Below are 27,126 nucleotides of genomic sequence, written 5' to 3' on the forward strand. Positions count from 1 at the left end.
TCTCTCTCTCTCTCTCTCTCTCTCTGTCTCAAACACACACATACGTTATTTTTTTATAGAAAGAAAGAAAGAAAGAAAGGAAGGAAGGCAGGAAGGAAGGAAGAAAGAAAGGAAAAAAGAAAGAAAGAAAGAAAGGAAGGAAGGAAGGAAGGAAGGAAGGAAGAAAGAAAGAAAGAAAGAAAGAAAGAAAGAAAGAAAGAAAGAAAGAAAGAAAGAAAGAAAGAAAGAAAGAAAGAAAGAAAGAAAGAAAGATTAAAACTGGAAAAGAAGAATGCAGCTTGCCCAGGGACCTGTGTAACTCCCAGAGCCAGGGTTATAATCCAGATTGCTTCATTAATGTGACTACATATACAGCTGTTTCTATGTTCTAAATGTTGGTATCTCCCCAGTTCCCGTTGAAGTCCTAACTTGCATGAGCACCCAAGAAAGGGGTCTGGTTATGAAAGCAGATTCTGTATAAATGGAACTGGTGTCTTGTAGGTGGAGGGGCTGGAGAGATGGCTCAGTGACTAAGAACACTCAGTGTTCCTCCTGAGGACCCACGTTCAGTGCCCAGTACCCACCTTGCGCAGCTCACAACTACCTGTAACACCAGTTCCAAAAGATCCAATACCCTCTTCTGGCCTCAGGTACCTGCATGAACATGGTGCACAGATAGACAGGCAGGCACACACTCACATAAAACAATTCAAAACATAAAGCAAGAAACAGTATACCATCTCCATTGTCTTATAACATTAAATTCTGTCCTGTATAATAAAAATGTTCTCTTTGCTCCTGAATGCACAGTATAACTAGTTCTGTTTTTCAACTCTTCCAAGTCATTGTGTTTTAAGGATGTCCTAAAAATACGGTTTGATCTCACTACTACCAGACCATCCTAAGAGCACTACTTTTAGCATGACTGTTTTCATTCATTGTATGTATTAATCAGACTATAGGGCTCTAGGAAAGCCTTGCTGCCACCGCCCCTCCCCCTCACCTTGTTTCCTTCTCAGGGAACAGTACACTTTAGGAGATTGTGGGGTGTGTCCTCTGTTCCATATTACCATCCACCTCCTAAGGCTGTGCCCTCATACAGAGGAGGGAAGTGATACAGAGTCTGCGGTGGGAGACAAAAAAGGCAGGGAGGGGCATTGCTTCACAGACCTCTAGACACTGGTGTGTGTGTGTGTGTGTGTGTGTGTGTGTGTGTGTGTGTGTGTATGTGTGTCTGTATGTCTGTGTATGTGTGTGTCTCTGTGTGTGTGTATATGTGTGTGTGTCTGTGTGTGTGTGTATCTGTGTGTGTGTGTCTCTGTGTGTTTATGTGTGTGTCTGTGTGTCTCTGTGTGTGTGTGTCTCTGTGTGTGTCTCTGTGTGTTTATGTGTGTGTCTGTGTGTGTATGTGTGTGTCTGAGAATGTGCTTTTCAATTTCTTTCACCAAAGGCCTCTGAGTCTTGTATTTTTATTTCCTCCTATGCCTACATCAAAATTTCAATGTCTACAGAATTCTACATGGAAAGTGATTAACACCAACCCTTCATAACAACCTTTTGGCACCTCGGGCCAGCAATGAGATGTCTACTCTCAGTCCACTATGTTTCTGTCCATCAAGTTTTAATATTTTCATTTTGTGTTTGGACTAATGGTTTGAATCTAAGTGGATTTTAGTTTTAGGATTGTTTGTTTCTTCTTATGAAATTGATATTCATTTTACCCTGAAATATAAATCCTTCTCTAAATCTGAAAATGTTTTTTGGGTTTGGGGGGGTGGATTTTTAATTAATCATTTTGTTTACATTTCAAATGATATCCCCCTTTAACTGTCCACAACCACCCCCACCCAACCCTCTTTCTCCTGCCTCCTCTTTGCCTATATGAGGGTGATCCCCCACTCCCCCACCTACTCCCACCCTTCCTTTAGCATCCCCCTACACTGGGTCATCAAACCTGCACAGGACCAAGGGCCTCTCCTCCCACTAATGCCGAGCAAGGTCATCCTCTGCTACATATGTATCTGGAGCCATGGATCCCTCCATGTATACTCTTTGGTTGATGGTTTAGTCTCTTGGAGCATGGGGTGGTCCAGTTAGTTGATATTGCTCTTCCTATGGGGATGCAACCCCCTTCAGCTCCTTCAGTCCTTCCCCTAGCTCTTTCACTGGTATCCTCATGCTCAGTTAGATGGTTGCCTATGAGTATCTGCATCTGTATTGGTCAGGGGACACTCATACCAGATTCCTGTCAGCAAGTGCTTCTTGGCATCAACAATAGTGTCTGGGTTTGGTGTCTCCAGATAACTAATATCAACAATCGGCAAATGGGACCTCAAAAAATTGCAAACATTTTGTATGGCAAAGAACCCTGTCAATGAAACAAAATGGCAACCAACAGATTGGGAAAAGATCTTTACCAATCCTATATACTATCAAAGGCTAATATCCAGTCTATACAAAGAACTCAAGAAGAACTCCAGAGAACCAAATAACCCTATTAAAAATGGGGAACAGAGCTAAACAGAGAATTCTCAACTGAGGAATACTGAATGACCATGAAGCACCTAAAGAAATGTTCAACATCCCTAGTCACCAGGGAAATGCAAACCAAACAACCCTGAGATTCTACCTCACACCAGTCAGAATGGCTAAGATCAAAAATTCAGGTGACAGCAGATGCTGGCGAAGATACGGAGAAAGAGGAACACTCCTCCATTGCTGGTGGGACTGAAAGCTGGTCAAACCACTTCTGAAATCAATCTGGCGATTCCTCAGAAATTGGTAAATAGATCTACCTGAAGACCCAGCTATACCACTAATTGACATGTACCCAAAACATACGCCAACATATAACCAGGACACATGCTCCACTATGTTTATAGCAGCCTTATTTATAATAGCCAGGAGCTGGAAACAACCCAGATGTCCCTCAAGAGAAGACTGAAAATGTTTTAAATTCAACTGTTACTTATCTTCATTCCTGTTCCATGCAATTTTCTCTATTTTGAGTTTCTATAACTAGATTTGACACAGAGATTTTATACTATCCTCCAAATCTCGATCTTTCTTTCACCGTTCTCCTCTTTGTTGTTGTTGTTGTTGTTGTTGTTGTTGTTGTTGTTGTTGCTGGTGATGGTGATGGTGATGATGATGATGATTTGTTTTCTTTTGTTTTGTTTTGTTTTGTTTTGTTTGTGTCTGTGTGTGTTTTGCTAGTCTTGGATAATTTTCTCTGATATATTATCCAATTCCCTAATTTTGTTTGCAACAATGTTCAGTTGCCAGTGCTGATTTCTTGTCCTTTTGAGGTAAGGTTTTGCTATGTAGTTCTGGTGATTGGCCTGCCAGTCTCTACAGAGATGGGACTGGCTTCAAATTTGTAGTAATCTTCCTGTCTCCGTTTAGCCTGCTTCTTAATTTCTTAATATGACCACTGTCTTCTCATTTGTTAATCTTCCTACAACTTTCATCTCATTCTTTTAAAAAGCTGTTAGGTCTTTTTAAATATACTTTGTGTTTTATTTATCTTTTAAACCTGTGTGTGAGCATGGGTGGGCGGGCATGTATGTACAACAGGATCTTTCTACATAGGCCTGGCTACCCTGCCACTTGTTGACAGGGTTAGGGTTAGGATTAGGCCTCAGATTCACAGATATCCACCTGCCCCTGCCTCCCAAATGCTAGAACTAAAGGCATGTGTTACCACGCCTAGCATCTCATTAACCATTTTAAGCACTTTTATTTAGAAATATTTCTTTTATTTATAGTTGCCTGAATAAATTCTCCCATTTGTCCACATATGGGCCCCATTTGTGTCAGCTTGCTTTCTTGCATGCTTAGTAGTGTTTTGCTGGGCAGTTCTCCTCAGTGACCTTGTTTGCTTTAGTTTGGAGGTTTTTGGTTTTGTTTTGTTTTTGGTTGTTTGGTTTGGTTTTTGTTGTTGTTTGCTTTTTGCAGGGGTGAGGGTAGGGAATAAAGCATGCATCCTGGAGGTGTCTACCCAAAAGGGTCTGCTCTGGATTTTCCCAGGAGCCACCAGATTTTCTTGTCTGAGTAGAGTTTGTAGTCCTTAATGATTTGAGACTCAGGACTCTGAGTACATGCAGGGCTTCTTAGGAATCTGCAGCTCCAAGGCCAGGCTCTCACTTGTTCTAGCATGCTGGCTTCGCAGTATTGAATGGAACTTTGTACACCGAAAGTCAGGTGTCCCAAGATTTATTCTGAGATAGAAAGAGAGATATACTCACACTGCACTTTGAAGTCTCAGAAGTCGCATAGCATCATTGTCACCAAATGAGTCATTTGAACCTGTCATAAATCCTTACCTAGACTAAGAGGGCCAGAACATACAGCCTTCATAAAAAACCTTGTCAAACGAGCATGTGGATTAGATATGTATACATGACTATATATATATATTGGAACAATCTGTCACAATGCTCTCTGTACTTGATAAGTTTTGACATTCATGCTCCAGGCAACCAGTATCCATTTTTTTCCATGCTCATCAGTGTGGGCTATTTCTTCCCTCTAATGCAGCCCCTGGAGACCATGGTGAAGGCAGTCCCCCAGAATAGAGGCATGTGTATCTCCCATTCAAACAACAAAAAACAGTAGTTTCTACCTTTCTAGCCAGACTTCAGTGGAACGTGCTGGAGACGAACACTTTCCCACAGAAATAAACTGATAAAGACTCTAAAGTGAGGACTGCCCTTGAGGGAGGCTCACAAGCAGATTGCATCTCAGTACTGATAATACATCTGGTGCAAGGAAGGAGAACTCTGGTCTCAATCCCACTTTATGAAGCCCCTGTGGAGCTCGCAATGAAGGAACAGCTACGCTTTAGTTGTGTGGGCGAGTATCATTCCTATGGTGCTTCATAGAGTACAATGGAGCTTTTCCTTTTTTCTTCTTTCTTCACAGGTGCTGAGATTGCAGGCATGTAAACATGACCATCCCACATGCACTGTTACTTCCAGCTCATAACTCAAGGTGTAAATTCTACAAATGACCTTATTTTCCTGTTGTCCTCATCTCACCTAATTATCAAGAGAAACAAAAAAACTAAATGTCATTTTAAAATGAAAGACAGATTTTTTTTTTAAAGCACAATATAGGGGTGGTGAGATGGCTCAGTGGGTAAAGGCATGGGCCACACAAGCCTAATGATGTCAGTTAAATAGATCACTAAATGCACATAAATGTGGAAGGAGAGAACTAAGGCTACAAAGTTGTCCCCTGACCCCACATGTCCAGGATAGCATGTTCTTCTGCACACACACACACATTACTAATAGTAAAAAAAATTGTTATTATTAAAAATAAAAAACTGTTAAATATTTTAGCTAACTAAAGCCCAATGCGTAAAAAGTGTACATATGATAAAATAAGAATTTTTGAATTGGTAGGTTATGTCTCAACATGGCTACTGGTTATTAATGTGCAACAGGATTCCATAATTGCATGTATTTTTTTCCTTCCTTTTGGCTAAAATATGGTAAGATGATGTATTTTTTTTCTCCGCACACTTGATGTTGCTTATAAGAGAAGAAAATGATTAATAATTACAAATGATTCATCTAACAAAGAGATCAGTATAGAAAACTATGAAAAAAGTATTCCATGACTGCTGGGTGAGATTGTTAACGATGCAGAGAAAAGAACAAACCAACATGAGGTCTGCTTTCCACAGAGAGAGGATGAAACAATTGAGTCTAAAATAAATATAAATTGTGACAGATTTAGTTGTAGTTCAAGAAATGGCACGTTCAGGGCAGGAGAGTCAGCTATAGGTTAAGAGCACTGGTTGTCTTCCAGGGGACCCAAGTTGGGTTCCTAGCACTCACACAATGGCTAACATTCATCTGCAACTCCAATTTCAGAGGATCTGACACCCTCTTCTGGCCTCTACGCATACAGCAAAGTCATGGTGCAAAGACATATACTGTGGGCAAAATGCTCATATACCTAAAATAAACTTGAAAATAAATACGTTTTCTTTTAAAGAAATAGAAAACACAAGGTTCCCTCCAAATGTGCAGGGGAAACGCCAGGGGCAGCATGGGAAAGCTAGCTCTTATGATCCCCTGAGGATACTTCTAGCAGAGCCCCTCTATACAGTGGTAGGACCCAGCACTTCAGATTCCAGCTTAGAGCTCCAAAGACAAGACACGCAGTTGCCAAAAATAAACCCAGGTGCTCTCGGAATCAATAATTCTGTGATTATTCTCTTGGAATCAACTCTGGAGAATAATCACAGAAGGAGCCTGAAGGCGGCTGTAGGTGACTCAGTAGCCAGCATGACATCTACCAGGGAGGCAGGAATCCAGGAGACTAGAGAGGGCCTTTGAAACTAAAGGGCTGGGGAAGGCACTTCAGGAAAGGTCCCCAAGCAGTCCTGGGCTGCATAGTAATGGCAGTGGAAATGGAAGACACAGCTCAACATTGGCAACTGTCCCTTAGGGGGACTTCTACTCACTGAAAAATGAGACTCTTAACTTACACCACAAAAGAGAAATTTAGTACAAGTCTGTATGAACCATAAATGGAGTTTACTGAGAACGACTGTGTGGGGGTTGGGTGGTGGTAGTTGTACATATCAGGGGGCCGTCTTGGTTACTTTGCTACTGCTATGGAGAGAAAGCATGACCAAGGCAACGTATAGAGGAAGGCGTCTACTGGGGCTCATGGGTGCACAGGGCTAGTCCATGACTCTTATGGTGGGGAGCATGGCAGGAGACAGGCATCATACTGGAGTGGTAGCTGAGAGTTTATATCTGATCCACAGGCAGGAGACAGGGAATGCTATGGGCTTTTGAAACTCCTCCATTAGGCTACATCTCTTAATCCTTCCCAAATATATGGGGGCTATTTGCATTCAGACCTCCACAGTGCCCATGGACTGTTCAAGAAAGAAGTTATCAAAGTCACATCTACGTGTCTTAACAATAAACTCTCTCTCTCTCTCTCTCTCTCTCTCTCTCTCTCTCTCTCTCTCTCTCTCTCTCTCTCTCTCTTTCTCTCTCTCCCTCTCTCTCTCTCAGAACACACACACACACAGTATTGTTGATCTCACACCTGCCCATTTCCCTGTAGCTCAGACTAGTCCCAAACTTGTTATGAAGCTGAAGAAATTGACTTACCTGTCTCCATCCCCCTGAGTTCATGCTAGGGAAGTACTCTACCAACTGAACAAATGCTTATAAAACAAACTTTGGTTTTGTTTTGTTTTGTTTTGTTTTGTTTTGTTTGGAAATAGCATGATGTAGCTCATGGTGGCCCTGGACTTGTACTTTTCACACCTTTCCTGAGTCTTGGGATATCAGTAATGTTCCATCACGTCTGACTTAAAGAACTTCTCTTTAGTACATGAGGTTACTGTTGTGTCCGGCCAGCAGATCACAACATGGGTTCTAGCCTGGAAAGGCATTTTGGAAACCTGGAAGAGAAGAGGGGCTAGGTGGCGAGATAAAGAAATGTAGCTAAGACAGTCATTCTGATCAAAGCTCAATTTTACTGTTCCACACGCAACTATAAAGCAGGGAAAGGGGGCCCCTATTCCCGCCAATTAATCTTGGGTTGCAATAGCAGAGTGACAATGTGCAGGGCTCCGAACAGCAAAGCAGCAGGTTCCAGCAGTGGGCATGGCAGAATGATTGAGCGAGAAGCTCCACCCCTGAGCAAGCAGGTTTCAGGCTGGGGGAGGGGAGACTACAGGTTACAAAGTGGTATGTCAGGTATGTTGTCTGTGTTTAAAGACAGATAAAAGAGGGGGCTGGCGAGATGGCTCAGTGGGTAAGAGCACCCGACTGCTCTTCCAAAGGTCCGAAGTTCAAATCCCAGCAACCACATGGTGGCTCACAACCACCCGTAATGAGATCTGATGCCCTCTTCTGGAGTGTCTGAAGACAGCTACAGTGTACTTACATATAATAAATAAATAAATCTTTAAAAAAAAAAAAGCTTGCCACATGAGAACTTAAAGACAGATAAAAGATGCATAGACCAGAAAAGGTCAAAGGGATTCATAATGTACTTAGGTTACAGTGTCAGCGCCTGTTTGGTGTGCCTGTATACCTGTGTGTGGATGCATGTGTACAAATTTGTGTTCAAATTTGTGCTGAGGCAGGAGGACACCTCATATCCATCCAGAGACTTCACCTGGGGATCCATCCCATAAACAACCACAAAAACCAGACACTACAACAGATGCCAACAAGAGATTGCTGACAGGAGCCTGATATATCTGTCTACTGAGAGGCTCTGCCACTGCCTGACCAATACAGCAGTAGATGTTCACAGCCATCTATTGGTCAAAGCACAGGGTCCCCAGTGAAGGAGCTAGAGAAAGGAACTATGGAGCTGAAGGGTTTGCAGCCCCATAGAAGGAACAACAATATGAACTAACCAGTACCTCCAGAGATCCCTGGGACTAAACCACCAGCCAAAGAAAACACATGGTGAAACTCATGGATCTAGCTAAATATGTAGTAGAGGAAGGCCTGGTTGGTCATCACTGGGAGGAGATCCTTGGTCCTGTGAAGGTTCTGTGCCCCAGTAAAGGGGAATGCCAGGGCCAGGAAGAGGGAGTGGGTAGGTTGGGAAGCAGGGGTTGGGGGTAGGAAAAAGGGGATCTTCAGAGAGGAAACAAGGAAAGGGTTTAACATTTGAAATGTATGTAAAGAAAATATCAAATAAAAAAGCATTTGTTAGGATTTTATAGGATGATACCTAATTGCAGTCTTCATCGTTTTTGAATGATGTCTTTTGGCAGACACAGGTGAATCATAAAGTAATAAAATGAATGTTGAAGGACCCGTAGAGAAACCTGTCCAGAAACAGATTGTGGAATTTATTATCTCTACTTACAGTTACCAGTGATTTTATATTTGAAGGAAAGCTGAAGCATACACTGCTGTGTTTTCTGACAGCTTTTTATTCCCTTAGACTATGCTTTTAATTAATGAGAGTTATTACAGAAATACTGATGTATTTGCCATTAATGTGTTCAACATCATCATCCACAGAATTTTCACAGTAGCTAAATATTTGACAACAAGGATGCAGCATGGGTAAGTTTTTCAACATTAAGTTCCTATCCAGAGAGTTGGACACACTCTCCACAATGAATTTATGATGGACTTTGTAGTGCAGTCTGGCTCAGAAGAAACTATGGAGCCCAGGTCCCGTGAAGAATGCAGAGATCCATCTGGGTCTGATATCTGTGGGATTTCATGATCACACCTGAAATAACAAGGTTTTTAAGAGTGAAGAGTTGGAGATCAAGGTGTTAGTCATAAGAATAAATGCAATGTACTCAATTGTAACTAAAAGCTGACAGTCAATATGTACTGTATATAGCCTTATCAAAATATCAAATTAATTACAAGAACAAATAAACAACCAATTAATAACAAAACTTTGAATGAAAACAAGAAAAAACCAAATAACTAAACTAATCAAAACTCAAACCAAAATCAAACCAAAAAATTGTGCAAAGCAAAATTCTTAGTCTGCTTATTTTGTAGCGCAGACTTATAGCCTGTGGCTGTCCTTGGCAACTAAGTAGAAAAGCAGTTCCTGCAGGTAAAAATCTTTGCAGGAGAAATTTAAGCAACACTCTCCTTTTGGATTGTGGGTCTGAAGGATATGGCCTCCCAAGTCAAAGCAGAACACAGGTTGTAGACTTGGAGCCAAGGTTTTACAATTTTCTTGACTGATCTCCATGTAATTAGTCATGATGACCCATCAGGAAAAGAGAAATTTGCACTCAGATTCTTCCTGGATGCCCAGCAGCTCTTAATGTGTCTCAGCATTTCTCTTAATCCCTTTAAATGTGCACTCTTCCTGGGCCAGAGGCTAGATGAAATTAAGGCCTGTTCATACCAAAGAAACAAAATAAAGGAGGAGCATACAGCCCATTACAGCCATGGTTATTAGGGATGAGAGGCAACAGTGGTGTATTTCCTGTGCACACTCAGTGCTCTTCCTCCAGCACTTCTCTTTGAGGGAGATCATGTCGTGGTCTGTGCCATGTTCTGCTTTCTGCTGGACTATTTCAGACTTAGGGAAGGAAGAAACAAAGGCCTGGTAAGCATTTGTCAATTGAGCTGTCCCTCCCAGAACAGCTCTATTCAGCTGGACAAACCAACATGACCTATCAGCTGAGATCATACCGTGCATCCCAAGTGTCATAGAACACCTGAGCTTGGAATTGTTTCTCACCTTTTAAAAACTGCTAGAATCAGAACTGTCAATGACACATTATACTGGAGTTTAAAAAAAACACCACATTTCCCCAGTTGTGCGGGTATATTATATTGAGTAATAACAATTGAACAATGTCTGAATGTGAGTCCAAGAGAGATGTGTGCAACCTAGAAAACCATGTGGATTCCTTATGGGGTGCGAGCATGCCCTGAACTGAAGTGAAGGCTATGATTATTTCTCCAGTGCAGGAACCTCACAAGGTTCCTCTTGTCAATCCCTCTATCTCCAAATAACCAGAGACAACATACAACACAAAACCCCATGGGTACTTCATAGGTCCTAGAATCTGCAAGAGTTTGCTAAATAAAAATATTCCCAAGGCCGAGCAATGAACCTTAAAAGTGATGGTCATGAAAAAAACAGAACACCCCTGTACAGCTATGACTATTGTAGGGCACACTCTCAAACACACCTATTTGTGTTTATGCAATACAAGCATATTGTATTGCAGTGCCCCGTTTAGTTTCCCGGTTAATACAAATATAAAAATCTCCCAGGAAACTTTAGAGGCATAAAAAACCAAATCTTGAATGGGAAAGGTACTTAGTGGGCAAAGCATATAGGCAGCGCAGTCAGTGATATGCTTTCCACTCATAAACCGGTCTGGGAATCAGGGTTCTTGTCCTATTATCCAATCTGGCTCAGCAAGTTCCCAAGGCTGTGTAGAATAGGTTTGTTTCCCAGCCTAGACTCACATGTTGGTGGTGGACCAGCCTCTTGTTCTTGCTCACTGTTTCAGACTTGTCTCAAAGTAAACAAATTCTTTCAATAGGATCTCCATTTTCCATCACCTAACTGACTTGGTGTCCAAAGGTATGAGCCCAGAGTAATAGGAACTGTCTATAACAGGATCCAAAGGAACCATTTTCTCCCCAGAATGTGATTGTGTCAGGGCTATTTTGAGTAAGAAAAGGCTGACTAGTTGAAGGACAAAAGCTTGCATGGATTATCTCACACTGAGTTCATGGAAGGGCTGCACCACACAGTACCATTTCATTCTTCAGCAAACGGACATCAGGATAACTTCTCCTTCAGGGCTGCTCTGAGGACCACTACAACCCTGAATACCCTAGACTCTGTGGATACCTCCTACTTGTTCTGGAAGGACTGGGTCATTGAGGACTTCTTTTCTACTTTCAGAACATGGCTTCTAACAGACATAACCAATTTTATACTACCAGAACTGTCTGAAGGTCCTCATTTCTCCCAACCCCAACTGAGGCTGATTTTAACTCTGAGAAAATGATGTTGAAGAACAGTCCCGCTGAATGCTACAAAGATAAGATAGTGTGAGTACTTTAGATTATCAAGACCTTCAATGGGCTCCTGAAACAGGCCTGGTTTGCTCCACAGCTATGGGAATTCTGCTGGATCCAAGTTCAGCTCCAAGCAACTCAATCTCTCAATGAGTAAAATCCAAGACAAAGTACATGGCAAAGCTTTACTGAGCAGAGATAGCAGGAAATGTAATGGTGGCAGGCAATGAGGAAAACAACCTGGAATGCTTAGAAGACACAGTGAGCCACCTGACCTTCCAGTGGTCCTTCACAGTTCACCAAGAGCAGAAAAGGGTCATAAACACAACGATTTTATACAGCAATGTCCTCCTTACCTCCATATACCATATCCCTTACATTTGCTCTAAAGATTTCAATGAGAATCAATAGTTTTGTCTCTAGTCAGTTAAAAATCTGACCCTACAAGAATTCTTGTGTCCTTTTATTCTTGGGTGTTAGGTGAGCATGCAGAATAATTGGACTGCTGTATTTGATATTTCATAGGTGCAAACTAAAACCTCAGAGTGTATTTCTCATTAAATTTGACCTCTAGAGACACACACAGCTGCATTTATGCACAATCACACACACACACACACACACACACACACACACACACACACACACTTGTATATACCAGCACCCATATCACAAACACAAAATTACCTAGTATTACACTAATACACAACTTTAGTATAAACAAGCTCAGCCAAACTTGGTCCAAACACACACAGACAAACACACACACCACACACAAGGAACAAAAACATACACACCACACAATACACACAGAGACACACAAACACAAATCAATGAAAATATTACTGTCGCCCAGCAAAGTTCCTGTTGCATGAGCAGCTACTGGGACCTCTGATGTATATGTGTATAAGGTTCTTAGACTCAGGCAGTCTTTGCGGCCCTCATCTGTAATTAACTCCTCTTCAAAAAAATTTTTATGCAGATGCTTTCTGGTCCTACCAGGAAGTTACAAGCTCTGCACAGATAACCTGGACAACACAATACCAAATTCCCAAGAAAGAGATTCCTAAGAAAAGCCCCCAGCAAGCCCCATGTTGACTCTCTCGGTCCCCTCACTATACCTACACTGGTTCCTTGGTAGCATCAGAGGAAGACAGTGACTTTTGGTCACTACCCAGGAACTTTTCAACCTATTACAGTTCATGTGATATTAAATCTTCCTCAATATCAGTCAGAAAAAAAGCTGGTGAAATAACGTGCTGTGACATTTATGAAATGCAGCACTGTGCCAACTATGAGGAGGAATCTATCCTGAAACAAAGCCACGCCCACGATATAGTTAGCAAAAGCCATGTTAGCAGAGGGATGCACGGTAGGATTCTATGCATGTTCATGGTGGAGCCAATAAGACAAACCCAAATCTCCTAGGGAGATAACTCTATGCAGGGAAAGTGAAGAAATCTAACACTTATTTTTAAAATAGCTGTATTGTTTATTAATTTGATGAAATAAATGAGAGAGGGGGTGCTACCTGATAGTGAACAGGAGATGCAAAGACTACTGGACAGAACAAAACAGGAAATGTCACTTTTATTGAGAGACCAATGCTCAAAGAAGTAATATAGAGAATAACTGGACAACTCAGATGTCACTGAATGGCCTCCCAACATACCGAGAGAGACACAGGTCAAGAAAACAATGCATACACAAAAAGAAACACACAGACATACTGTCAGAGACAAAGACACACACAGAAGCACACACAGACTGATTCACATAAAATCATAACTGAGCAGAAAACAATGAGGTATCTGTTATGGTTCAGGACCAAGATAATTCAGACTATGCAGAGGAGATGTTTCAAGGGAGACCCAACGACTCTGCGATTATTTTAGAGGAATAAAATGCCCTAGAGAAGCCAGGTCATAGTGGCTCACTACTTTAATCCCAGCACTTGGGAGGCAGAGGCAGGCAGATTTCTGAATTCAAAAACAGCCGGGTCTACAGAGTGAGTTCCATGACAGCAGGTGCTTCACAGAGAATCCCTGTCACAGGGGACAGAAAAAAAAAAAACATCTAACAAAAATCACTAGAGAACACTCTTCTTGGTCAAAATTGGGGGCATATATTAAGAAATTTTTTCATGAAGCCTCAGAAATCACACACCAAACCTGAGCCTGTGAGAAGCCTCTCTGTCATCTCTGGTCATCCAGACAACTCCAGACTCTAAGGCCCAGGAATGACCACTCCAACATCACTCAAAGAAAATGGGACTGACAATATGCTACTCAGGACCTCTCAGTGTGAACCAAGATATATGAAGCCTGTAGAGACTATTTTGAGATAGAGGGGAAAGGGGTGAATGGAAGTGGCCAAAAGACAGCTATGAAATCCACTTATTTGTCAATTACACAAGGCTGTCATCCCTGCAAACTATTTCCTACCTAGAATCTCACAAGATCCCTGTAAAGCAAATGAGCTACAGGCCTTTACTTCTTCCTTCAAAGCTCTTTCTATTATCAAGAAGGGCTCCAACACAGCATCCTTCAAACTTAAGGCATGTAGTGTTGTGATGTGTAATCAACCTATCTCCCTTAGTGATTCTAGCAGAGCAGGAACATTTGCATGCCAAACATGCAGTTTCTTGAACCAGGCTACCTCCACAGAGAGTCCTGTAGATGATCACATAAACAAACACTTGGAGGAGACATAGGTGAGTGCCTGGAGAAGTTGGTGGACTGTGACATTGGATTGTCTATGTTTATGTTTAGACATGAGGGCAATCTGCCTCTGATACACATCATCCTACCTGCTGCTCCTTGGCACTTGAGGCACAGATGTTCTTGCTGGCCTCCTCACAGAACCTCTTTTCTTCCCCATGGGACACTTGCGTTCCAGCCTGCTCCACCAGCAGCTTTCTGTTCTCATTCAGTAATATCCTCACTTTTTCCTTTAGTTGAGTGCACTCACGGAGGCGGTGTTTCTGCTTGATGCTGATCCACAAAGAAAAATTGGTGATTCCCAGCCAGATTCCATTGGCTTTCCACTCCTACAAGTCCCATGGTCTCACTAGGGCCCTGAACCCCTGACAGTCCCAGAAGAGTCTACAGTATATGTAGCAGCACCAAACAGAGGCAGGTCAAATCAAGATACCAGCCATATTCCACAGGACTCAACAAACTTCTGAAAGCCCTGACACCAAGAGTGCACCCTATACATCACAGAAGAGGAAATGTTCTTCATGGTTGATTATAGGTCTGTGGGACCATAAAACCTTCAGCAGGGAGAGGGCTTATCTCCTCTGAGAGAGGTGAGCTGACCCAACAAGTGTACACTCTTTCCATTTTTGTCGGGAATCCTAGATCTTTTAATCTGTGGTCAGAACCCTAGAGGTTCAGGGTTCCTGGATATTCCCAGCGTGGTGGAAAAGTTTTCTATATAGAGGGCCTTGAATTTGGAAGAATAAAGATTGGAGGGTCTTGGACACTCTTCACACTTAGGACAACTGAGTCCAAGAGGTACAAATCCAAGACCCTTGCCTCAGGGCAGTGTTCCTAAATAAAAAAAACAGATAACATAGAACCAGAGCCCTTGCATTTGTTCAAAGTCCTAAAAGGACAGAAGCATTCCCTGCCTAGTTCTGGGGGTCTCAGTGGTGTCACTGACTCACCTGTAGGAATAGTTATCTTTTAACAGTTCCTCGGAGAACTTCATGGAAATAATTATGGACTGGGTCATTTTATCCATATCAAACATTGTCTTCTCATGTTGTGATTTAATGATGTTGAATTCAGTGTTCATTCTGTGTTAGGGCATGGCCCAAGAAGCAAATAATCTGCTGAATTGAGGATTCAATAATCATTTGCAAACAGGCTGTATCATGGACTACCCAAGCCAATTGCATGCCACTTCCTGGTTCCTTAAAACTGGGTCCCCTAGGTGCTAATTAAACTTACTATCCTGGGCAGAGGACAGCAGAGCCAGGGGACCAAATGGAGCTAGCTGACCTTCAATGGCTTCCCGGGCAAGCATGTAGGAATAGAGTACTTCTATGACAATTTTACACTACACTGTGCCACAGGCATGGGTCCAGTAGATATCTGTAATGACTTTCCTCTTATTTTTAAGGCAGGGATTCTCATTCCTTGGTTCCTGTTGTTATGTGAATTCCCAGAGGACACAACTAGTATTTACAGGAGAAAGGCTTTATCACATCTCCTCCCCCAGGAGATTCCTGTGTTGTTATTAGCGTTCTCACGCCCGGCCAGGAAGAACACAGCAAACCAGAATCTTCTGCGGCAAAACTTTATTGCTTACATCTTCAGGAGCAAGAGTGTAAGAAGCAAGAGAGCGAGAAAACGAAACCCCGTCCCTATTAAGGAGAATTATCCTTCGCCTAGGACGTGTCACTCCCTGATTGGCTGCAGCCCATCGGCCGAGTTGACGTCACGGGGAAGGCAGAGCACATGGAGTGGAGAACCACCCTCGGCACATGCGCAGATTATTTGTTTACCACTTAGAACACAGCTGTCAGCGCCATCTTGTAACGGCGAATGTGGGCGCGGCTCCCAACATCTCCCCCTTTCCTTTTAATAAGAGCAAATAGGCCACCCATATTAATGAGAGTGGAGATAGAGGTCAAATCCCCAGTGTGTAGGTAAAGGAGCCATGTACAGGATTAGCTCTTAGGCTCACAGGCTTTTACCCAGAGCAACCCTGACCTGCTCCCGTGTCGTTTTGCCTGGAGAGAAGGACACTTGGACACTCAACCTTCTTGAAAGATGACATGTCTCCCTAGAATAGGCTCATATATGCCGCAGAGCCTTTCTACTGCAGTGCTTAGCTGTGCAACTCTCTCGGGCTGCTGAAGCACACTCACTCTATCCCGTGCAATGAGACTAGCCTCATGGGATATAAGAGCTGAGTGGCCAGCGACCTATTGCCTAAGCATAGATATATCAGGGGAAGCTCCATGTTCTAGTCCTGCAAGCGCCTGGGCAATAACCACCTTGTCTCTCCTAGTTTGGGCCTTAAGCTTACAGACCAATCAAAGAAGCAACACTAATCCACAGCAAAGTGTATCTCCAAATAATATTAATCCCACCCATTTTTTAAAGAAAGAAAATGCTGAGGAGATCCAATTGGGTAATCCTTTGGTCAGGGACAGGTCCAAGCGCGTGGAGTTGACCTGAAGTCTCAATTCTCGAAGGATCTGTTCAAATTCAGCCGTCCAATTCTGTAACATATACTGAAAAAGACTTTTTGACAAATTAGCTGTCCTAGTAAATTTCTCATACTGAATGGAAGTAACACACAATCTCGGAAACTTTTGTTTATACCCCAGCTGAGCTATTTGCCATAATACATCTAGTTGTTTCTGGACAAGATCTATGAGTTGATTAACCAGCATGAGACCTCTCTGTATCTTGACATTAGCTGAGGCCTGTTTATCTATGACTGTAGTCACTGAGGCTGACAAAGTGTTAATGGTGTCAGTCGTCTGGACCTGTCCAGACAGAGCCAAGGCTGTCTGAATCAAGGCCAAACCCAGTTCCTAGTTAGTGGTAAAAAAGCAGGAGAATACTTGAGCATTATACATCACCATCATTGGGAGTGGAAATATCGACATTATCCCCCAACGCTGCTCTCTCTTTATTATTGACGCCCTGGACATCACCAAGACGAGGGACATCAGTATTCCCTTGGTCAGTCTGGATTTTTCGGGTGAGTCTTTCTGGTATCCAAAATGGGTTGTCTTCATTCTGTGGGAAAACACAGATAGCTCCCCTGGATCTTATCAAAATAGGATCCGGGCCATACCATTTATTATCAAGGACATTTTTCCATTTAACCATCTCATTGGGCCTATCTGGCTCTGAACAATGACGTTCAGCCGCAGTATGGCCATGAGCATCAATATTTAAAAAATTGAGTGTAAAGAGTGCCAAAGACACAGACACTCTTGGTGCTCGGGGTAAAATCTCTTCAATTCCCCTCTTCTGTTTTATAAGATAGGTTTTGAGGGTGCGATGCGCACGCTCAACAATACCCTGTCCTTGAGGGTTGTATGGAAGTCCAGTCAGGTGGGTTACGTCCATCTGACGGCAGAACTGCTGAAATTTTTGAGACGTATAGCTGGTCCATTATCAGTCTTAAGGAGTTTGGGTTTCCCCCAAGCACTCCATGCCTCAAGGCAATGTTGAATCACATGTGAGGCTTTTTCTCCGGTTAACGGAGAAGCAAACATGATGCCAGAACATGTGTCAATGGACACATGGAGATATTGAAGTTTTCCAAAGGAAGAAACATGTGTAACATCCATTTGCCAGACCTGTAGAGGTCGAATACCGCGTGGGTTAATTCCCACATGAGGAACTGGCAAGAACTCACAGCAGCTTTGACATTGAGTAACAATGTCACGGGCTTCTTTTCTTGTCAAGGAGAAACGACTGCGTAATGTTTCAGCCGTCACATGAAAATTGTTATGAAAATTTCTTGCAGCCTCTACCGGGGATGATAGGGCAGCAGCCACCACTTTAGTGGCCTTATCTGCCAAATCATTTCCCAGAGCCATGGGGCCAGGTAGGCCTGAATGGGCTCTAACATGAGTAATATAAACAGGAAATCTTCTAGATAACAAAACTAATTGTATTTGCTGAAAAATATTGGCAACTCTACTGGAAGGCTTAATCACTCCAGCCACTTCTAAAAGATTTACTGCATTAACCACATAACAGGAATCTGACACAATATTAAGGGGTTCTAAAAAGGTTTTTAAAACTTCTAAGACCACTAAACATTCTACCACTTGAGGTGAATTTTCATTATATTGTTTGGATACCACTTTACCATTAGCCACATAGGCACCTATGCCAGTTTTTGATCCATCAGTATATACCACAATCCCATTTTTAAGTGGGTTTCTTACTGTTATTTGTGGAAACACAACAGATTGATTTTGGGCAAACTGTAAGATTGGATGCTTTGGATAATGGTTATCTATTTTTCCTGAAAAGGAGGTAACTAAAACTGCCCAATCATTAGATGTGGCTGCCAAGGTTTGAACCTGTGCAGCGGTATAAGGTACAATTAAAAGATATGGACTTCGCCCAAAGTGGGTGATTGCTGCTTTTAGACCTTTAAGGGCAAGCTGTGCAATTGCATCAGGATACCAATCTATTATTTTAGCTGGGGATACGTTTGGATGGATCCACAACAATGGCCCATTCTGCCACAAAACTGCAGTTGGCAATTGTGCTGTCTTAAAGACACACAAACTGAAAGGCTGCGAATCCTCAATACGTTGTAATTGTGCATTTTGTAAGGCATTTTCCACTTTTTGTAAGGCCTGGTTAGCAGCTAGAGTAAGAGTCCTAGGGGAGGAGATATGAGGATCTCCTTCTAAAATACCAAACAAAGGCCTTAACTCAGCGGAAGGAATCTTTAAAAAAGGTCTGAGCCAATTAATATCTCCCAACAGCTTTTGAAAATCATTTAAGGTATGGAGGTGATCTCTTCTTATCTCTACCTTTTGGGGCACAATCTTATCTGGGGACACCACAGAGCCCAAGAATTGTCCTGTATCAGAAATTTGGACCTTTTCTGTGGCTATCTGTAAACCCCACTGACTTAAAGTTTTAAGTAGAAAAGGATATGCCTTTTGTAGCATGGTAAGGTCTTTATGGCACAGGAGGATGTCATCCATGTAAAGGAGCAAAATTAAAGAGGGGAATTGTTCCCTCACTGGCAAAAGAGCTTCTTGCACATAAAGTTGGCACATTGTAGGACTATTGGACATTCCCTGTTCTTGATGTCCTAACCCTTTTCCTTCTTTATAACCCATCTTTGCCATGATATTTTTTGCTTTAGTTGAATACCCTCCCGATGGGGCGTTTTCATTGGACAAAATAAGGCCCAAATGCTGCATAATATCCCTTCCCCAGAGGTTAACCGGGAGTGGGAGCACATAAGGTATGAATTTCCCTTGCTGTCCTTCAGAGGATTCCCACGTCAAGGCAACGGAGCTTATAGTGGGACATGATTGATAACCTAGGCCCTGTAATGAATGAGATGACTCTGTGGTGGGCCATGCTTTGGGCCACCAATGTGTAGAGATTATACTTTTATCTGCTCCGGTATCAAGGATGCCTTCAAACTCTTTTCCATTAATCTTAAGGCGGAGCTTAGGTCTATCATTTAAAGATACAACCAAATAGGCAGAATCATTTCCTGAGGAGCCCATTTTCTTTATCTCAGGTCCTGCAGATTTTTCCCTGGTATTATCAGGGAGGAGCAGCAGCTGAGCTATCCTATCTCCTTTACTAATAGAAAAAACGCCCTTAGGGCTTGAGCACAGGACCTGTATTTCAGGGGAATGTTGACAATCCATAACTCCAGGGTGGACTACTAAGCCCTGCAAGGTGAGTGAACCCCGGCCGAGAATAAGGCCCATGGTTCCCGGGGGCAAGGATGGTATAGGCTCCACTGGCACCGGCTGAATACTCATTTGAGGCATTAATAGGAAGTCGGAGGCGGCACGCAGGTCCACCCTTGTGGGTCTTCCTGGGTCGCCTCTCTGACTGCTTCCTGGGTCCTGACAAACCGGTTCCCATATCTTTGAGGGCCCTGGGACCGAGGGCCCGATGACCCGTTTTTTGGCACATCAGTTGATTGACTATCAGGTGGGGGAAGGATTCTGCCCTTTATATCCCTCACAGAGCGACACTGGTCAGCTCTATGATAACCCTTGCCACACTTAGAGCAAAGAGTGAGAGTCCCCCCCTGTTTATCTGGAGCTCTGCAATCTTTCTTAAAATGCCCAGGCTTTCCGCAATTAAAACATGTCCTCTGATCATTTCTGCTCATGGAGCGGTTCTGAGATTGGAGGATGGCGGCCGCTAAGCCTGCATTGGTGAGAGGTCCCCCAAGCTCTCGACAGACCCTGAGCCAGTCTTGTAAGCCTTTGTTCTTTCTTGGGGCTATGGCCGCTCGGCACTCCTTTGTGGCTTGCTCATAGATTAGCTGTTCTACCAGAGGCGCGGCTTGCTCTGAATCTCCAAAAATACGCTCTGCTGCCTCTGTCATTCTGGCCACAAAATCTGAGAAGGACTCCTGAGGTCCCTGGACAACTTTTGTTAATTGACCAGTGGTTTCACCTGCTCGGGAGAGCGCCTTCCAGGCCCTAATAGCCGTGGAGGAAACTTGGGCATAAGCTCCCCAATGGTAGTTTGTTTGATCAGCAGAATAAGCTCCCTGACCCGTTAACAAGTCAAAAGTCCAATCTCTCTGCTCTGGAGTCAAAGCAGCTGCGTTTGCTCGGGCCTGCGCTTGTGCAGTTTCATGCCAAAGAGCTCTCCATTCCATATATTTGCCCATACTAGGGAGAGCGGCTTTTACAACCGTTTGCCAGTCAGCAGGAGTTAGTGCCATGCCGGCAAGCCTGTCTAACTGCACCAAGGTAAAATTAGCATTGGTTCCATATTTACGGACCGACTCGGCAAGCTCTTTAATTTGTAAGTATTCTACCGGAGCGTGGACACGCCCACCCTCGGCTCCTTCAAAGACCGGAAATGCCTGTTGTATTTTCCTTTGTTCCTCTCTGGGAATGAATGAGTCTGCGCACTGCCTCTCTGCGCATTGTCTCTCTGCGCAGGGCTGACGCACTACGCAGGGCGGGGACTCCGCATAGGGCGGACCTTGAAGCCGACTGCCCTGAGGTTGAACAGTACGCTGGCTTTCGCCAGCCGCTTTTGGCTTTTTTCTTGACCAATTAGCTGGCTGGTAATGGGCTGCTTCTTCCTCCCAGTCTGTTTCCTCAGAGGAGAATTCTTCATCTGCTTCAGAGCTACTAAGAGCTGGCTTCCTGAGCTCATCTAGTGACGAGTATCTCCTAGAGACCTCCGCTAATCGATCTTTTTTCTTTTCTTTTTTCTTTTCCTTCCTTCTAATCTCTCCCCAGGTATTCTTACCTGACCTAAACTTTTCCTCGGGTTCAAGACCCGTGGAAAGGCCTGTATACTTATTTTGTGTACCATATTTTCTCTTTGCTCCTACTCTCTCTCCCCGCTTTACTTCTGATAGATTGCCCTGAATTTCATCCAGAATCCGCCCTGCCTTAACCACTTGATAACATGTGAAAAGGAACAAAAGGGCTTCTAACATTAGAAAAAATTCAAGGCCAAACATATTCCACTTTACTTCTGATAGACTGTCTTGAATTTCCTTAGAAAGTTCAAGACCAGACTTACCTCGTAAAGCTGTACTCACTGGTACTCTCGTTCCCCAGCTGAAAAGTTCTGAATTCATACAGTTGAATCCTTCTTAACAGTCTGCTTTACGGGAACCTTTATTACCGCGACCCGCAGTTCTGGTTCTGGAATGAGGGATCTTCCTTGCGCCAGTCCCGAGTTTTTTTCTCGTCCCGGAATTCGGCACCAATTGTTATTAGCGTTCTCACGCCCGGCCAGGAAGAACACAGCAAACCAGAATCTTCTGCGGCAAAACTTTATTGCTTACATCTTCAGGAGCAAGAGTGTAAGAAGCAAGAGAGCGAGAAAACGAAACCCCGTCCCTATTAAGGAGAATTATCCTTCGCCTAGGACGTGTCACTCCCTGATTGGCTGCAGCCCATCGGCCGAGTTGACGTCACGGGGAAGGCAGAGCACATGGAGTGGAGAACCACCCTCGGCACATGCGCAGATTATTTGTTTACCACTTAGAACACAGCTGTCAGCGCCATCTTGTAACGGCGAATGTGGGCGCGGCTCCCAACACTGTGTGACAACAAGGAAACACCAGGAGCAAACTTCCCTGGTGATCACTTTGGACCTCTATGGACAAACACTAAAAGGACCTGCAAACTGTGCATCACACAAATCCTCAGACCCCATCAAAGGTCCCAGAGCCTCAGTCCTGAACAAAACATACACAGCTAAGTTCACACACATAGACACAATTAGAATGCCAAATAAATCCAGGGAGGTGCCATCTCTCAGAATATAATGAACAATATCAGAGTAAACGTGTGATAGCCTGCAGGTATTGCATTCACACACTGAGAGACAGTAAGTGTGAGCAGGTCCTTCCAGCTGTTGACAGCAACAATCAGATTGCAAGCACCCCAAGGTCAAGTACAAAAGATGATAATAAACACACAGCACCTTGTTTATCCAACAATTAAACACCTGTCAGGGCTACTTAATTGAATGATGGGAGATGACACACTCCATTCATGGAAGGATATTGGGTTAACAGATGGCACAATACAGGCAACAGGGTACTGGGCATAATTCCTACCTGTAGTTCAAATCCTCATACATGTAAAGGTTCAGGATTCCACACATTTCCTCCATGTCATTGCTGATCTTCCTCATATCTAATTTCAGTTCTTCTAGTTCATTTATTTTTGATCTCTTCTTAGTCATTTTGGAATTTTGGGTTGAAGTATTTCTAGCAGACCCTGCAGATAGGTAAACACAAAAGAATTTGCATACTTGATGGCCCAGGAGAGGGGAGACCATTCTGAGTCCCAAGAAGAAGACTGAGGGAGAGAAAAGGTAAAGACAGGGTGAATCCCTAAAAGAGCAGAAAAGCTATCTTCCAGCTGGTTTGCTAAGCTATGTCCTCTTCCTAACCACCATTATCAGACATATGCCACACTCCCTATTACAGGACCCCTTGCCCTGAAATCTATAATTTGCCTCAGACGTAAAGATATGGGGAACATTGTCAGGTCATATCAGATGTGTTGCAGGGAAATCCTGGATTTCATAGTGCTTAGCACTATCAAGCACTAATTAATAGTGTGTCTTCAAATCCAATGTGTCTGAGTCCTCACCACATGACATGACCAGGGGAGCATCCTTCTCTGTTCTTTTCATCAGATATTCAAGTTACCTACAGTAATCTGGAAGGTGAAGTGCTTCAACTCCCTTCCATGAAAGGAATAACACACTGATATTCCCATAGTGCCCACTCCTGGCATTCTTTGCCACTCAAATTGAAATTAAATAGCTCCCAGAAAAGTAGCTGCAGGTTTGTCAATTCCTGGCTCTGTCAAACTAATCATCAGAAATTCTTGACTCTTTGACATTGGCAAAGTCCAAGGCTTCAGCTTGTAAGACCTACTCCTGGACGGCCCAGCTCAAGCCTACCTCTACCAGGAAGTTCCCAACTCTGCCCAGGACTCACTGTGCCTTCTCAAGAATGACTTCCTTCTTCCTTTTTCATGAGAAAGGATTCCCTCTTCCTTCTCCGTTGGTCTGGTCTCTCCTTCATCGCCATTCTCTTTCTGACATAGCCTGAGCAGCCAGGAAAACATTCCTGCTGGTAATCCCAGAGCAAACAGAAGGGATGAACCACAGGCAGTTGCTGTCACCACAACACAGGTGACAACACAGAAGATTCTAGTTCTATCCTAGATACAAGAGATTCTCCAAGGAAGGCATTACTGATGATATCACTAGCAACTGCCATGACCTACCTGCTAACTAGTTCTCCCCAACTTGGTCCTTTTCTGGGGTGCCTCTCCTGGAGCCTCTCATGGACCCGTGGGATCCCCTTTGGCAACCTATCCTTCCAAAGCTGGAGAATTCTAACTGCTTTATTAGATGTCATGTGCTTTTGAGGGGGAACGTTGGTTAGGACTCTGACATGCTTAAGAGATTTTGTTAGCCCCAAATCTCTAGGGACTGTGGATGTAGTAGATTTTTCTCAAAAATAAATATGCCACCTGAGTCAATTCATATGACATATACTCCAATTTCCCAGGGATTTCCTGTATCACAGAGGCAAATATCTTTCTCCTATACATTTAATTGTATAAAACCTGGATGATATTTTCTAACGGTGCATTCCTTGATAGTGGTTATTCTTGTCATTCTTTCCATACATAAATACATACATATATATGTATATATATATCTATGTGTTTCACAAAATCTCTGGTTTACAATGCTATCTTTTATAAGGAAAACTCCCTATTCTTTCAAACATAGGGGATCAACTACAGGGCAAATATAAATGGTAAACTTGCTGTCCCATCTTCAAAACATTATCTTGCACATGGTCCTGTTCTCAAATACAACCAGACAATTTAAGTGGGCATCAGAGAGCAAAGGTCATCCCGGACTTTACATTACTACATTTTAGCCTCATTGCAATAACTTCTCCAATATCTGTCTTCCGGAATGGAGAAGTTGAGCAATAAGGATGTTGCTGGTTGTACCGTGATACTGTACTCACAGCAAGTATAAGACTCAGGAGGTAGGACAGGGAGTGCAATGGCCTGAGTTGAGATGAAACCTCAATTTTAATGTGTCTATAAGTTCAGGATGCTGTCCCTTGGCATTATCATCTCTGGCTTCTGTGTTCTTATGCTGGGTCTGCTGAATCTGTGCTATAATGCCCGCTAACCTCACAGATAAAGAGTGAAAAACTATGTATGTCTTCATTGGGAAACCATCTGAATTTCACTCCCTTCTTGAGCCAAACAATATCAATATGCAGAGCTCAAAAATCAAGGGGAGATAGGTGATAGATTCAAAGTTGAGGTCTTTTTCTTCCAATTTTCCTTTTCTCTTTCACTGAGGGTGGCTTATGTGTTTGCTGGCCTAACGGGGCCTGGATCCAACAACAAGGGGCTCACTGTATACAGGATCAATTTTACCAAGAAAAGGATTGTTGCAGAATCATGGCATGGCACCAGCTTTAGCTCCAGCTGACCTGGTATAGGACAGAAGACCTGAGCTATCTGGGGAAAGGAAGCACCATGCAGTGTCACACAGCTCTCTCTGATGCAACTGCTAGAACTAGAATAGGGATGTTTGTTTGTTTGTTTGTTATACATACACAAAAAAGTAGGGTAGAGTTGGTACATGCCTGTAATCCCAGCACTCAGAAGGTTTTTAAACAATTGTTTTTGTTAGTATTCCTGTTGTTTCTATTGGTTTTGTTTTGAACTTTCCCAGCTATTTGCACTTGACCCAGAAAATTAAGCCCATACTCTGTACAGTCCTATCACTCATTTTAATCAGTGATTTTACTCTTAGCACCCACTCCTCAGATGATCTCATTACTCACTTTCAAATAAGGAAAATAGTCATACAGACATTAGTTAACTTGTATGATCTCATGTAACCAATTCATCATGACTGTAGAGTGGCATCCCAAACTTTGGAAATACCCAAGCTTCTATTTTTGAGTTGACAGGCCTCTGTGGAAGACTCATTATCTGGTATGGTAGAGGACCTGAAATGGCTGCCACCTAAAGGCCAAGACTGCCCCTCCAGTGCCTCTGAAGCCTGAGGCAGAGGTCAGCCAACAACACAGGAACACTTGGTTGGCCACATCAGGTTCAGGACTGTACTTTGGATGAGCCCTGAGACCTGGATGAACAGAGGTCTCTTGAATTCTTGTGAAGGTGAGCATGAACACTTAGACTTGGGTAGAATAATGGATCTTTTGGATGCAAGTCTTTCTTTTTTATTTATCTTTGCTATGTTCATATTTTATGTCAATAAAAAAGGTACCCTACTTTACAACTTCTAGTCTCTCTGTGTGTTAAAGTGATTGCCAGTGTATACACACTAGAGTTACTAGAACAATACATTTTGTCACATTTTGTTAAATAATTAAATATTTTTGTATTAATATCTTTTTACTAATTCACTTTACACTCTGTTTTTTTGCCCCCTGACACCCATATTCTTTCCCCAATATTGCTGGCTGCTTCTTTTCTGAAGGAATATGGGGCAGCTATCTCAGGTCATCCCTTCTCCTACCAAAGCTAAGTGACCCTGTCCTGGAGAAAGGTGCTGCAGGTGCTGGTAATGAATAACTTCTGCTTGGCTTTCTTCTTGCTCCACTTGGCTGGCTTTGAGCAGTTCTTGCAGAACTGTCCTTGAACTTGGTACTTCATCCTGATGGTCCATATGAAGCACTTGTTTTATTAATGTTCTTGAGAGTATTTTTCCTTCAAACCTACTCCCACTAGTATACTAACAATGACAAAGGAAATGAGATATGAGACATCTATTCCAGGAGTTTCCAATTGTTCTCAGACCAGCAGTAGAGAAACCCACAAAGCTGGCAAAGGTAAGTGAGGTCACACAGGTACCTTAGAGCATACTGCTGTTTTCCTGCTGCTTTCCTAAGGAATGTTCTAGAGGATTATCATATCTAGACTCCCATAGATTCGTGTGCACTGGACACCAAAGGGCTCAACATACTTTGCTTTTGTCACTCAGCTTCCTCAAGTATAAAAAGTCCCCCAATTTAGAGGGATTTGAAGGTATAAATAAGTCCCAGTGGATAGAGGTTCCTCAAAAAATGTGTAAGAACAAAGAACTGCTTTAGAATCAGAGAGACCAAATGCTTACCAAGAGCAAAGTCATAGCTCAATAAATAAGAAAATCTGAGTAATAAGCCATCAAGTAAAAACTGAAAGTTGCAGGCCATTCACCAGTAAGGTTGGTAAATGGCCTTCAAGTAGATCTATGTGGGAATTTCTGAGGAACCTCCATATTGATTTCCATAGTTGTCATAGCAGTTTGCAGTCCTACCAGAAATGGAAGAATGTTTCTGTTTCTTTAAATTCTGACCATGTGTTTTCACAGAAGTTTTT

At 42.9% G+C, this 27,126-nt stretch overlaps 1 protein-coding gene across 1 annotated transcript; it reads right to left on the reverse strand.

Moving 5' to 3' along the window:
• Positions 1–9,992: 9,992 nt before the first annotated feature.
• Gm10338 (predicted gene 10338) lies at positions 9,993–23,823 on the reverse strand. Its single transcript, XM_011244817.1, has 6 exons — positions 23,694–23,823; positions 22,800–22,962; positions 15,175–15,306; positions 14,314–14,497; positions 12,143–12,151; positions 9,993–10,031 (listed from the first exon to the last, which is right to left on the reverse strand). Exons 1-6 carry the CDS (start codon positions 23,821–23,823, stop codon positions 9,993–9,995), a joined length of 657 nt encoding a protein of 218 aa, XP_011243119.1.
• Positions 23,824–27,126: the final 3,303 nt, after the last annotated feature.

The sequence above is a fragment of the Mus musculus genome, chromosome 14 (assembly GCF_000001635.26).
Source record: "Mus musculus strain C57BL/6J chromosome 14, GRCm38.p6 C57BL/6J".
NCBI classification, from domain to species: Eukaryota; Metazoa; Chordata; class Mammalia; order Rodentia; family Muridae; genus Mus; species Mus musculus.

Coding starts and splice junctions, on each gene's coding strand:
- Gm10338 (XM_011244817.1), bottom strand. CDS start 23,823: ATGTTTTCCTGGCTGCTCAGGCTATGTCAGAAAGAGAATGGCGATGAA. Junction 22,963..23,693: donor GTCATTCTTGAGAAGGCACA/GTGAGTCCTGGG, acceptor ACCTATCTGCAG/GGTCTGCTAGAAATACTTCA. Junction 14,498..15,174: donor AAAGATAACTATTCCTACAG/GTGAGTCAGTGA, acceptor TTTGTGGATCAG/CATCAAGCAGAAACACCGCC.